At 41.4% G+C, this 14,970-nt stretch overlaps 1 protein-coding gene across 1 annotated transcript in view; it reads right to left on the bottom strand.

Annotated features, from left to right (window-relative positions):
* The window catches only part of TRPC7 (transient receptor potential cation channel subfamily C member 7), a 143,982-nt gene that overhangs the window by 8,883 nt on the left and 120,129 nt on the right, over window positions 1–14,970 (bottom strand). Inside the window, exons 9-10 of the mRNA XM_048487239.1 lie at window positions 12,457–12,678; window positions 10,741–10,818 (exon numbers count right to left, since the gene is read on the bottom strand). Coding sequence (XP_048343196.1) covers window positions 10,741–10,818; window positions 12,457–12,678 — 300 coding nt within the window. The remainder of the gene's footprint in view (window positions 1–10,740; window positions 10,819–12,456; window positions 12,679–14,970) is intronic.

The following is a 14,970-nucleotide window of genomic DNA, read 5'->3' as shown; positions in this document are numbered from 1 at the left end:
TCATGCTATGATTGCATTCAGGTTTATAGTTCTGCAACACACTGGTCCATTTCGTATGGAACATTTAAAGTGTCTTGCTTTTCTTGCATTTCAGGCAAAAACTGGGTCAGTATTAGTCGCAGGGAATATTTCATAGCAGTTTTGAAGAGCTACAATCACTGCCATTAGCTGCTGGGGACAATTCAAAGTGCTGATGAGTTCATTTTAGGCCCTAAGAAATCTGGAAGTAGAGTAACTTCTAAAGGATTTCCAGGTCCAATATGAATGTGCCTATCAGCTGAAATCATTTACAGAGGCTTTATTTTGTATGCCACTTCCTATTCAGAATAGGGGTGTAGTGATTATAGATGGGAAAAGAAAAACAGGGCAATGCCTAACAACATGCCAGCAATTTTTTAAAAAAAGGGAAGGAAAAAAAAGGATGCCAGGTGACAGCTTTATTGTCATGTAAAAATCCAATGTGTTCAATTGTTGTGGAAAGGGTTGGCCAAAGTGTGGCGATCTCCCTCCCTCTTCTGTGGGTGGGGCTGACAAGCCGTCCCACCATCCCTTTCCAAGGGGTTGGTCTCCTCATCAGTGGCTCCAGTCTTTGGGGCTCCCAATGAAGTCAGCTGCCTGAACCACAGGGTGCCAATGGGTGGGGTTGGAGAAGCACCCTCCCTTCCCCAGTAGACTCTCTCTACCCTAGGCACGGGATCCCAGCCCGTCGGCTAGGGGGTCACCGCCAGTCTCCCTTCCTGCCAGTGGGCAGCCTCCTTTTGGGCCGTTGACTGTCCGCCCCCGGGAGACATCCCTGCTCAGCCTCTCCTCCTTCCTTCCTCCAGCCTTTCTCACACTCCCCTCCGTTCCTCTCTTCCTTCGTTCCTCCGTTCTCTCTCTCTCTCCCCTCTCCCTTGCTTTTCTGGCGGGCCGAGCCTTCGCCTCCCCCCAGCCCCCTCTTCCCACGTCTCCTCTTTCCGCTTTGCCTCCCACTCCTGGCTTCCGCAACCCCCTCCCACAACCCGTCATGCCAAGCCCCGCCCGCCCATCCATCCCCACCTTATAAGCCCTCACCAGGGCTTCTAGGGTGTTCCCAGCCTCGCCCCCGCGCTCAGCTGCCGGCCCGACGAGCCTCAGCTGAGCCGCCTCGCTTTCAGCGCCTTCACGCTGGGGCAGGCCGTTGCCGGGTCCAGCTGACGGCTCCCGGCCGGCCCCGCCCCCCAGCTGCAGGAGTCCGGGGTGAGCCGTCATGCTGCCGGGTCCAGCTGGCGGCTCTCGGCTGGCCCCGCCCCTTGGCTGCAGGAGTCCAGGGCGAGCCATCGCGGCAACCCCCGGACACAAAGGAACTCTGATTTTCCCATGAAGCTTCTATAGTGAAACATGTAGGGGCTTTACATGACAATAAACCTGCCACCTGACATTTATTTATTTATTTATTCATTCATTCATTCATTCATTCATTCATTCATTTATTTATTTATTTGGCTTATAGGTCTCTCTTTCCCATATAGGCTCAAAGTGGCTAACAACAATCAGTTGCAATAAAACAATAAAATAAATGAACAGTACATTCCAATCATCATCCTGATGCCATTAATATCAACCCAAGGGGCTTCTTCTGTTGTGACAACTTGGCACTTTCCTCACAATGAATTAACTGGTCCTAAGCTTCAGCACTCAGAAAGCTCTCTTTTATTTCCCAAGATTTTGTTGCATTTTATTATTTTGCTGCTTGTTTGCTATTGGTAGGCCTTAATTTATTATGAAAGCCATTTTACCATTTTACTTTTTTCTGCTTTAATTATACTGGATTTTGTCTTGGTAGTTTCTGTTTTGAGAGTTCAGGATGTAAAGATTTAACTTAAACATATTTTTATTATAAGTGTTTAGAGGATAGGGAGGAGTTTTGGTGCTCTTGTGTAGTTTTTCCCCCCTCTTTTTGAGAAAAAAAAGGATTTCCCAGGAGAAAATATCCAGAGGTTTGTGGTTTCTAGCACAAGAGAATCTACTTTACAGGGTTAGGAAGGTTAAACCAAGATGGTTTGGTTTATGAAAAGAACAGAGTTCTCAAAAGAAAAAAATGACTAAACTCAGGGAAAGAGAACAACTAAAATTGGCTTTTGTTTAGGGTTTGCAATATGACATGAGTTCTGATATTCTGTTACAAAAAAAGGGATGATTGTTTCCAAGAAGGTTCCTTCAGGTTAGCACCATCTCCCTAAAGGTCTGTGTGAGGAAAGGCAGAACAAATGAAATGTGTCATGTATAAGCCTTGCTATCATGTTTTTATCCCCATATTTCATATTGAAATACATCCATGGGGGAAAAAGGTGAAATATTTCATATCCAGCAATTTCAAATATGGCACTAAGAAACAGTGCAGTCATCTTTCACTTTGTGAGGCACAACGATATCATCATATGGACTAAATTTATAACAGTGCAATCCTGAGAGGGGCCAAAACTCCGTAGGAGATGACCTAACCCAGTGCAAATGTCGTTTTTGCTTGTGTAAGGAGCATATTCACCACTGCAGAGGCACTTATGCCAGGGCTGGAGAGCTGTGTGGCAGTGTGAATTCCAGGTGCCAGTGCAGTTACAGCACTCATCCAGCACAGGAGCAAGTGTCAAAGGGGTGTTTCCAACTTTAGTCAGCTTCCTTAGTCCTTTTGACCTGGGAATGCCGCTATTTGATGGGATAGACTTATGCCAGTAAAATCAGCAGTGCAAAGGCCACTTTCATGCTGGAAAGTGTGTGGATGCACATGGCTGTGCCATCCAGTGGCATACGGCCCTAGGACATGGGCGCACACCGAATGCGCCCCCCCACGTGACCAAATGGGTAGCCCCTCTTCCCTGCCTACAAGCTGGGCATGAGTTTCCCTCACGCCTGGCTTTTAGGCAACAAAGAGCTGGAGCCCAATTTGTGAGTAAGTGGGGCTTACTTGCAAGCAAGGCTCACTTACTTGTGAATAAGTGGGGCTGTGCATGCGGGGAGGGAGAATCCGGAGGGGTTTTTGTCTCCAGGAGCCATTTGGCCTCTGGTGCTATCCCTGGCTGCAGTGCAACTATCCCCTCAGGATTGCTATAAGAGATCGTTAGAGTATAGCATTAGACTGTAAGAGATTATTAGTGTATAGCAACATTCTGCTGTCCTCTTGTCATTCTCTTTGCTGTCACAATCCCTTTATTTCAGTAAATTCAATAACTCTGTTATGCCACAGAGTCATCATTTTTTAAAAAAAAACTAACCATGAGTCAAACAATAGCAATTAGTGATTAGTTTGTTCTTTGTAGTTGAAAAATAATTTTTGTCCAGGCAGCTGGAACATAGTTGAAAATTATTATTGTCCAGACAAAAGGATTTATCTTTACTGTCTCTTATCCCTTTGGCTAGTTATGCCTGCCCATAATATTTCACTTCTTATTACATTGTGACATTGTTAGTCATGTTCTTGGCAGAATCTGACATTTTTAATAATATATCTTTGGGGATTGAGCTTGGTAAGATTATAAAAGACAAAGGAAAAAACTAGTTATTTCAGCTGTCTCTTTCCAGCCTCTGGGTATAGTACTACTAGATAGGTCCCAACCTACCAGGTACTATAATTACATGCTTTTGAAAAGAATTATTTATTCTGTATAATTACTACAAGGTTAAGCATGATTCATGCAGAATATGACATGGATTTTTCAGTTCAGGGATCTTTATTATTTTAGGATTTCTTGATGCTTTTTTACCCATCAGTCATATTTCTCTCCTGAAGCACTTGGCTATCCTGTCTCTTTGCCACTGAAAGCACAGTCCATCATATTGTGCAGTATTAAGGAAATGATAATTTGTGGATTTGCCCTGAGATCACATGACCTTAATTTGATCTACAACAAGGCCCAGAAACTGCTCAATAAAGTGTGAACGTGAATATCTGACTTACATCATACACAATGAGTATTTTAGCCTTCATTCTAGTAGTCTTTATCATGAGCTTATAAATATTACAATCATACTCCAGACTGTTTTGGAAAGTAAAGAATATGACTGCATGGTGCTGACAACAATAAGCAGAGTAACTCAATTGAAACTGTTATGTTGGCAGGCTGAGGGTACAGGCAGAATCAGGCAATTCTGCTGACCCTTTTTGCACACACATACTTATTACCTAGTCTTTTCTACCAGTGCTGTGCTCCAAGAACAACAGATAGAGGCAACAGATAGAAGTACAGTTTTTAATACCTAGGAAAAAAAGAGAGGGAATAAAGGAAATTGAAGCAGCTATAGTACCAACTTCTTCAGTCTAGTCAGGTATTTCAGAAGTACTTTATCAATCTTAATGGGACAGGTAGGTATTTCAGAAGTACTTTACCAATCTTAATGGGACAATTGTATATTTTTAATGCCAAAAACCTGCTCTGGAATGCAATAGGGCAGCAACAATGTCTTTTGGATTCATTGGAATAAATGAAAGAATGAACAATGGTCAATCAAGAGGAAATGGCTAGTATGGAAGGAACCTTTAAGGCTTCAAGATGTGACATAAGATGTTTTTATTCATGCTGGCTTTTGATGGCCAGGGTAGAAAGAGAGAACAGAATAGTTAATAGCAATACTGAGTCCTAACATGTACATTCTTACGTACATATATGTAAATGTGTACAGGCAATAGCTGAAATAATCAGTGCACCCTTTGGAAAAATGATTACTGTGATAGGTTTTCGATATCTGTCCCTCAGAAGGCTAAAAGATAGATTCAAGACACTGGGTTCAATGGCCAGTCACAGCCTCAAGCAATCTACCTACACCACTATATAGAGCCATTTTAGTACTGTGCCTTAGAAATGTGTAGTATGGTTAATTTCCTGCTTCCAGAACAAAGTTTTAAAAGATTACAAAATACACAAATCAAGAAACAGATCCCAGAACTGCCATGTTGAAAAAGGGCTTTGGAAGGAACAGAATTGTAATCCTACAATTAGACTAGTTTACAGAGGCTAAAATTGAATCTGATGGTTTTTGCCCCTACACATCAAACATTGTCTTTTTTTTGGAGTGAATATTAATGGATATAAAACACTATTCAAAAATAATCTTGATGCCATCGCAACCAGATTGTTTTTAGGAGTATTTTGTCACTATGTGCACACACATCAATACACTGGCAGGGTGAAAGTATGAAAAAATACAAGCAAGCGGAAAGCTGCAGTAACCTTTGCATGCTTGTTAGTGTTATGGGGACATCCGGGGTGGCTTCTCCTGGGTGCCACCATTGCAGTCACATGGGGAAGTGGGGCCAGGGGCGTTTTGGGGGTGGGATGTTTCGGGGGCAGGGCAGGGCATGTTGGGGGTGGAGAGTGTGCGCGCGGGCAGTTCATACCCCAGGCATGTTCCCTTCGTCATGCTCCTTTTATCACTGGTGCTAGGTACAAAATCTAAAAATAAACATGTTCAAATGGGGATTGCTAATACAATTAGTTTTACTTAGAAAACAATCCAAGATAATTCAGAACTCCAAAGTCTGGAGAACCAAAATATTCCTAACATGCTACATAATGGTGCCAGAGAGGGGCACAGTGCCCTCCAATACCTTTTCTGGCACTGGCAAAGTGTTTTTAGAAAGTGAGTGGGGCCAGATGAGGCTTTTGCCCAGCAAGAATTCTGACTGGCTGATAGTTTAAAATATTGCTATGGCAGTGGCATAGTACAAGGTTTTTTACTGTGTGACTGGAAGTGAGCTATAGCAGCCATTTTGTTGTTGGCTCCACCTCCTGCCACACCATGTTGTGTCCCAATTCCAAAGGTGTCTGCAGGATCAAAAAGATTGGGGATCCCTGGCATCCCTGGCCAGGGACCTTTCTCCTGGATTTCATTCTGTCTTTTGTTTTCCGCCTGCCATCATGTCTTTGATTCTGATCTTGTGACATTTTAAGCTGAGCCTGATTCAGTTAACATTCGTAGTTTAGTTATGGACAATGTCTGGCTGTTTCTATTCAGAATGGATAATATAAATATGCACTGACTGAGCTTTCTGAACAAATCTAGTTAAAAATGTAACTTGTCAGAACAAGGCATCAGCAGTCTCTAGCGTTAATGACAATGCGGCTCTGGCCATGAAACAGCACCACCCATACAGCTAAGTGAATTAAACAATGCATTACCTGGACCACCTCCTAAGGACTCTTAATATTCTGCATGCACTCCCAGTGGGGGTTTAGCACATCTAGTGTGTGGTTTGTACAGGAAAACACCTGCGGTTTTGCCTTCTCACTATTGGTATTTAAATTGTACCAGCAACTCCTGCTCATGAAAAAGAAGACTTTATATGGAATAAACTAGACTTGATTACTTCTCTGATCTGCATCAGCAAAGTACAAATGAACTTTCATCTGTAGGTTGCAACTCCACAATGTCTACCACTATTTGAGCAACACCACCCCAACTCCACACTTGAATCATCACAGGCTTTGTTGGTCCTAGAACATTATCTGTGCTGAGAAGTAACAAGTTGTATCATTTCCCCCCAATATACTAATTAAATGACTAATAGTTGGATTGGTCAGCATCAAATATGTCTTCTCCATAGCCCTCCCCAACCTCTTGCCCGTCTGCTGAGCTGCCTGGACATCCCCCCCTCCCCATGTTGCATGTTCATTTATTTGTTTATGCTTGTAGTTTGCAATGTTTGTATTGTTCATCACATGTGGGTGGATTTTGGGAGGAGCATCTATGAACCAGCCACTGAAAGGTTGGGGGTTCCATAAGAGGCCTTGGCGGAGTGGAGGGCCATATGTGGGATGCCCAGGTGAGGGCTGCTGGTTGACCTACACTCCCAGGTAGCAAGGGGAGACCCACAGAGGTCACTGCTTGGTGGATCCCTGGACTTCCTACTCTTTGCTTCTTTCCACAGCTGAAGAATGTTCATCAGTTCAACGTGTGGGTCGTCTGATGCCAGGATCCATTCCTATGCTGTGCCTGAGCTCCTCTAGCCTGAATTCAATAAACACTGTGGCCAGCTGTTTTACCAAAGAAAGCATCTGAGTGGAATGTTTTAGCCCTGAGCTCCCCAGCAATACTCTCCTTGGTACAGCAATACCTGAACTGTCATTGTAAGGCTATTTCAACAGTTCTGTTGCATAGATTGGCAGGTCAGTGATCTTTTACATGAATAACAAAATGCTTAACATAAAACAAAGATAACAAAGCTAAAAAAATTAGTACAGGCTGACTGAAAATGTAACTGCTATTGATTACCTACTTCAGAACACAAATATGTTGCATTTGGTTGCACTGAGCTGTATGTCAAATCAAATAACACCCCTCCCCCATTCTTCTACTATTCAAAGTGTAAACAAACATATTATCAAATGAAGAGGAAGAGTTGCCTATCTTCCACTGCTGTGCTACTGTTTCCTAGGTGCTTTTGGGGCCCTGTTCTGGTTGCATACTTCACAACAATCTATAAGAGTTTCAGTGGGAAAACAGGCTTTGTGTTAAACAAGGGTGGGAAGATAAGAAGAATCTCCCTGTGCAAAGATTTTTAATGTCTGACCCCTTGTTCTCACTGAGACAGTCACTGATTGTTGTAAAACTGCAGGAACTGCAAAACCCATCTACTTTGCAGGCTCATGTGCAGAACTTTCTTAACTGCAGTCTTGCTTCTTATGTGCCCACCAAGTTTGTGAACAGCTTTAGCAAAAGTAAATTTACATTATGTTTGGACTTAATTTGGAGTCAAATGGTACACTGCCTAGTCAACCCCCCCCCACCCCCCGCCGCCCAATTATATTCAGAGATTTCTTTTGGTGTTACTTGAGCTCAGTCCTAAATAAATTACATCAATGTGTGTTTGGGGATGTGAGCATTTATCATTTGAATATTTGTAGTAAGATGTGGGCAAGATGTCAGGAGAAAATGCTACTGGAACACAGCCATATAGCCTGGAAACCCCACAACACCCCAAAGACGATAATTGTTTAGCTTAGACAAATTAAATGTTTAAAAACCAACCTGAAGTTTCTTCTTACTCTTTTTTATTATTCTAATATAAGGCTTAGGATCAATTTTGAATGAGATTTTTCATAGTTTGTTGTATTATGACAGTTAAATATAGAGAATAGTGCGCTTTGACATAAAATTGATAACTACTATTCTGCTATGGACTGATATATAATCCATTGATTTGGATCATTCAAAGTGTGATATACATTGTGCTAGCCATATCACTTCATGTGTCCCATAGAATTAAAGTTGGCAACTGAAAGAAAAAACATTTTAGTACAGGTTTAATATGTTGTAATGGGAAACAAAGCTTTAAATAATATCATCTGATAATTGCTGAAGATATTACAGGGACAGCTAGGGGGATCAATTTAAAAGTTGGAAGTCTTACATAGTATCATGAGGACTAGATTCATTTGAATGGTCTGTTGAGCTGACTTTGGCATCTTTTGTTGAATAAAGTTGGCAAGACTGTAAAAGTGTTATGTAGAGTTCTAGGGCGCAGTCTGAGAATAGGGCTATGGTCAGTTTTAGCTTTTGGTTTTTTGTTACAATTTTGGGAAGAATTTTTGACTGAATAAATTAAATAAAAATAATAAGTTAGCTTCAAGCAAGGGCTTGAAGTGGGCTTCAAGCAAGGGCAAGGGTTATGGCAAAACCCTGAAACCGGAAACTCACCATAACCCTATTCTCGGAGGGCGCCCTGGAACTCCATATAACACTAAAGCAAGCCAGAGCCCCTGCCCTTGTCTTAAACCTAACCTGAACTTATTATTTTTATTTAATTTATTCAGTCATAAATTGATCCCAAAATTGTAACAAAAAATAAATTAAATTAAAAATTGATTAGGGTTAGGGTTAAGGCAAGGGCAGGGGCTCAGGCTTGCCTTAGTGTTATATTGAGTTCTAGGGCGCATTCCGAGAATAGGGTTATGGTCAGTTTCAGGTTTCAGGGTTTTGCCATAACCCTTGCCCTTGCTTGAAGCCCACTTCAAGCCCTTGCTTGAAGCTAACTTATTATTTTTATTTAATTTATTCAGTCAAAAATATGTTGAAACTGACCATAGCCCTATTCTCGGATTGCGCCCTAGAACTTCATGTAACCACATGGAGTTCTAGGGCGCAATCCGAGAATAGGGCTATGGTCAGTTTCACGTTTCAGGGTTTTGTTACAATTTTGGGAACTATTTATGATGGAAAGAACCCGAAACTGTCTTGCTCGCTCAGCTCGGACTGCTCACATGACTTGGACCCCTTGTACAGGGGTTGCAAGTGAGCAGTCCAAGCTGAGCGAGCGAGCGAGACGGGGAGAGGCCAGTGGCAGGGGCCTTTCCTCCCTGCTTTGGGTACTGGCAGGTGGCGAACGAGGACACTGAAGCCAGATGGGATGACTGAGGATGGGAGTGGCGCACAATGACAGTGAGCAGGGTCAGTAGTCCCTGCAGCTATGGTCGGCGAGGATCTCCTGGTGGGTGTACCTGCCTGTCTCCTTCAAGGCACCTGGTTGCAGGAGTTGCCATGCCAAGGGGCTGCCTCCTGTGTTCTGGGCATTGCAGCCCCCAGGAACAGAGACCTCTCGCCTCCCGTGGGGCTTGCAGTTGAGAGGATCCTTACAAAGATTTGCATGCACCGAGGTCTCCAAGGCTGCAAGTGCACGCGCGCTTGCTCGAGAGGAAGCCCCTTGAAAGCTCACACATGCGCAAAGGTGGGTGCGAGCTGGCACGGGAAAGATGTGTTAAAACGAACAACAGAGATTCCCATTGGGAACAAAGGGAGAGATGCCTGAAAGCCCATTGGATGCAATGGAACCCAGGAATGCCAGTAGACTTGCATGGGCTTCATTAAAGACATTACAGCACACAAAAGAAAATGCAGAACAAATTTGGAGAAGCCTGTTTTTTGCCTGACATGACAGCTCCCAGTGTGGAATGGTGGTCTCTGGGATCAGTCAGCTCAACTGCTGGGGGTCTACAATGCCAGTCCCCCAAGGGAAACAAGAGACTGTGGCATTAGTATCAATGTTCTGGGACTATAATGGCTTGTGCTTTCAAAGTAAGACCCTGCAAATCAAAAGGGCTTTGCCTAGGGCAGGGGGTCCCCACAGATACCATAATACTCATGATACCTTTTCTGGGACCCCCCAAATGTATTTAGAGAGTAAGCAGGACTGGGGGGTTGGGGGTTGTCCATGTATACCATTATATGTATTTTTACTGAGAATTCATAAAATTCATTTTTAAAGAAATAATCTTATTCACAGGAAAGGTTGTAGTGTTTGTTGATGGAAAGTTGTTTGGCAGGGATCCCTCATCTGAGGCAGCTCAGGGATCTTGCCACCATTATGTGATCTTATGCATGATCACGTAAGAAAAGAATACAGCCTGATCCTATGCAAAAACACGCATTGAAACATGCATATAAACAGTTTTACTTTTTCTTTATTTGAAATATTGTATTTGTTCCCATTTTGTTTTTTTTACTTCAAAATAAGATATATGCAGTATGCATAGGAATTTGTTCATAGTTTTTTTTTAAAAAAAACTATAGTCCAGCCTTCCAACGGTCTGAGGGACAGTGAACTGGCCCCCTGTTTAAAAAGTTTGAGGACCCCTGCTGTAAATCCTGGAAATATTTACTAAAAAGCAAATCCTATGTAAATATGGTTTGATCCAAGTAAACAAGTTTAGGCTCAAACCCTAAATTTTAAAACATACTAGTAGGCCATCAACACTATTTTTTTCACCCACAATTTTTAAATATTTTCTTTACCTGGTATCTTGTAGGTTTATTGTAGGCATTCTTCATTGTAAAGTCTGAATTCTGAGTACCTGACTCAAAACGACCTTTCTGAAATACACAAATGTAGCAAGTTTCATCACAATGAACTTTTTAATGAAAGCCTTAGAAATCAACCACTAAGAAAATATCAGCAGGCAACATTTTTGTTAAGCACCACATTGTGAGTGTGCAATGAAAAAATCCCAATATTGTTTGTGAAACACAAACACATATTTAAAACAAAAAGTGTGAATTCCAATATGATTTGGATTTCTTTTATTTTGTTTCTTATGTGCTTCTGGAAACTACCCTTTACTGCAGGAAAACAGAATCTATTTATCTATTTCTCTATGGCTGATTCCGCATGGGTCAAAAACAGCAGTGTGAAAACGGTGTGAAAATGGTGTAAAAGGGTTTAAAACAGTGTAAAAGGGTTTAAACTGTTTTCACACCGTTTTCACACCGCTTTTTTTGGCCCATGCGGAATCAGCCTATGTGAAAAGATTGCAGATATCAACATCCATGGATTGGTTCCAGACTGAAAGAAATGATTTTTCTGCAAACTTGGGGGACACCCCAAGTTTGCAGAAAAATCATTTCTTTCAGTCTGGAACCAATCCATGGATGTTCCCCATGGATGTTCCCATACAGATCCCCACTAGGCTGTTCCTGAGGGTTCTGTCTCCTTCTTTGGCTTACTGTGGTGGGCTGGTGTAAGAGGTTGAGAAATTGGGAGAGCCCTGAAAAATATACCAGTGAGCACTTTCACACCCACACACCCCACAAGCTCTATATACCCATAAATAATTGGTTTACAACAGAACTCTTTCTCTTCTGGTTATACTAAGGACAACAAGTGCTGCTTTGATCTGTGAGAATGTTTCAAACTGTAGTACATGTGAAAATCCTACCAACAGTTTTGTATTTAAAATGACATACTTAAGATAACCAAGTAAAGACCTCTTTTTTCTCAGCTATGAATTTTGTTAAGGATCTTCCAAACATGATTAATTAATTGTTCTTTAAGAAACAAAATTCATGAAAGGCCCCAGAGGCCTAACTAGCCATTACAGAGGTCAGATGATAATCATATATCTCATGACTAATTAAGCGAACAGGAGATTCCCTGAGTGATTCTTCCATCATTATGTGGAGGCTGGATTCTAAGATCAACCAGTACTCCATTTGTTCATTACACCCTGACAAACTGACTAACAAATTAGGCTGTAACAGACCTCTCACTTGAGCTAGTACCAGGTTGCTAAGAATTTGGGATGATGCATCTGTGCTTGCTAATGCACCTCAATTGTAGTTCCAGAATAGAGGCAGGGACTGGCTCTAGTATGAGAATGATATTTGCATTACAATTACTTTTTTCAGGGAAGAGGCTGAAACTTAAGATTTTAGAGGGCAACATCAAAGCTTAGCAGTTTTGGCATGTCTTACAGTATTCTCCCTTACTTTGAAGATGACTTGTGGCACACTTGCCAAAAAGGCTGGCCACTGTAAGAGGTATATTCGAGAAGAACAATCTCTACTACTACAACAGCCTTTATTGGCATACAGTTTCTATTACATGTTTTCTTGGGACAAACATATTACAGATTCAGTTCAACATGGTAAAGACCTAAGTAATGAATTTGTTCCAAGGGGTTAATTTCGACCCACAAATATTGTTAAAAACAAAACAGCAATCAATAGACATACCCATGGCTTGGAATTTAGCATGCCCATCTCCAGATCATTTTCACAGTTTTTGGCCTTGGATTTGCAAAGTTTTATGAGGCACATTTTAATTCTCATTATGAGATAATAAAACGACTTAGGACTTGGCACTAGATTGAAAGGGGCAGGTAGAGTCCTTCCCTCATCAAAATATGACAGCCAAAGCTTTGCACGAGCAAACTTCCACTCCACATCGGCATCCTCCTACAAAAGAAACAGAGAAACAACTATGGTTTTAAAAACATAAGGAAAGCTGGATTAGATTTACATGGAGGGATGAAAAATTGATGGAAGGAGCATTAACCATTTGAGACTACATTACTGGCAGAAACAACCACTGATGAAAGTTAAAGCAGAAAGTGCCAAAGCTGAACATCAAAGAGATGAAAGAAATGACTATAAGAAAATTTCACAGCTTTAAGGCTGATGATGAAGAAATTGAAATTATTCAAGATTTTCTGTTCCCTGGTTCCATCATCAGCTAAAACGGAGACTGCAACCAAGAAATCAGGAGACTGAGACTGAAAAAGACAGCCATGGTGGAGGCAGAAAAGATTCTTAAGTGTAAAGATGTGTCGCTGGTGACCAAGATCAAATTAATTCATGCCATAGTAGTTCCCATTGCAATGCATTGGGTTGAAAGGTAAACAATAAAGAAAACCGACAGGAAGAAATTTGATTCTTCTGAAATATGGTATCAGAGGAGAGTTTTATGGGGACTGTGGACTTCCAAAAGACAAATCAGTGGGTTCTAATCAAACCAAGCCTGACCTCTCCCTAGAAGCTAAAATGTCTAAACTGAGGGTGTCATAGTTTGTTCACATTATAAGAAGACAATAAGGCTAGGAAAAGTTGAAGGCTTCAGGAAAAAAAAGAAGCACCCACCATAGGTTGGATTGACTCAATAAAGGAAGCTTTGGCCCTCGGTTTAAAAGACCTGAGCGAGTCTCTTAAGAATAGGACATTTTGGAGGACATTAATTTATAGGGTCATCATAAGTCAGAAGCAACTTGACTGTACTTAACACACAAATATACATGTTTGAAAAGGGCACAGTTAATTTTTGGGAAGAGACATGTCCCATTTATCCCACTGTCACTCACACCAACTTTAAAAGTCACTGATAGATTGATTTTTTCGTACCTCACAATGAATAGAATGTTCCAGCTAAAGCCACTGCTTGTTATAATTTCACATAATGCTCAAGGAAAAGACTAGATATGGGATTAAGATCAAATACCCTTGATGTTTGTATATGCCCCTTCTTCAGATGCCTGCCTTAGGTGACTATTTATGGAATATTTATTGAAGTGTTACCTGACATGAGCTGTTTACCTAGCTAAAGGACAAGACTGAAAAGGTGCATCATTATGATGTCAGCAGGAAAGGCAGGTGGGAGCTTTATAAAGCCTCGCCTGGCCCTTGGCCCCCCAAATTCTCCAGTAGCAGGGCTGGACAAATCCATATTAGTAACTGAAGATTATAAAGAATATAGAAATGACTTTCTACTATGCCTGAATTGTTATAATTTAGTTATCTTATTAGTCCCTATATGATATGAAAGAAGCCCACTTCTCAGTTTAAATAACCCACTGCTATGAGATTGTGGAAGGGAACCAAGGCACAAATAACAGTTCTGTGAATAAATGCAAGGTCACTGCAGCCTATATTGATCCATTTGTCTCCCTGCCACATGGCTTGTGCCTTTTGGATCTTCAGAATAATCCCTATTTGCTGAGTGAGAACTACCTCAATAATAGAAAATGGTATCCAGTGACCACTCATTCTTATATCTATATTGTGAGAGTGCTTTGCTTAAACAACAACAACAAACCTTTCTTTTTGGTGCAATATGTTTTACAAGGATTTAGCTATAAGAATTATACAGTACAAGGAGAAAATAGCCTAGGTCTCAGAATTGCCTTCATAGACAGACACAATTTGTGATGTTTATGCACATAGAGGAGACATTTCCCCTCTGATAATTCAGCCTGGTCAAAGACTATTTAGACAGTAACTAGAAAGACAGGATTTTTGTAGATTATTACAATATTAGCAGGGTGACTGACATCCAAGGATTAGCCTGTCATTAACTGGAGCTGTTGGATGTTTTGTGGACAGTGCACCCTAGGTACTGAGTAGCATCAAACAAGCCCTTTGCTGCTGATTCTGCAAGTAGCAGAAGGGAGACAAGACACTTCTGACCACTATTTCATTTTCAGGCTATGAAAAATGGAGGCATCAGGAATGCTAGTCAAATTTGAAGCCAGGGTGGGTTTTGCCCAAATGGCGACAGCCATATAGTTTGCTCCTTGGACAGGAGACTGTATTTAAAAGTTAGGTTATGGGGTGCAGATCAGCCATTAATAAAGACTAGTCTAACCGGATATTGGTCTTGTGTCTTCAGATGTTGCTACAAAACCCAGTTCATGTTATTCAAACCATCTAGAAATCATCAACAATCTAAACAGACACAATGCACATGAATCTGCTTTT

Source organism: Sphaerodactylus townsendi, linkage group LG03, assembly GCF_021028975.2.
Source record: "Sphaerodactylus townsendi isolate TG3544 linkage group LG03, MPM_Stown_v2.3, whole genome shotgun sequence".
NCBI classification, from domain to species: domain Eukaryota; kingdom Metazoa; phylum Chordata; class Lepidosauria; order Squamata; family Sphaerodactylidae; genus Sphaerodactylus; species Sphaerodactylus townsendi.
The sequence above is the reverse complement of the archived record's forward strand: the minus strand, read 5'-3'. Positions and strand labels throughout refer to the sequence as shown.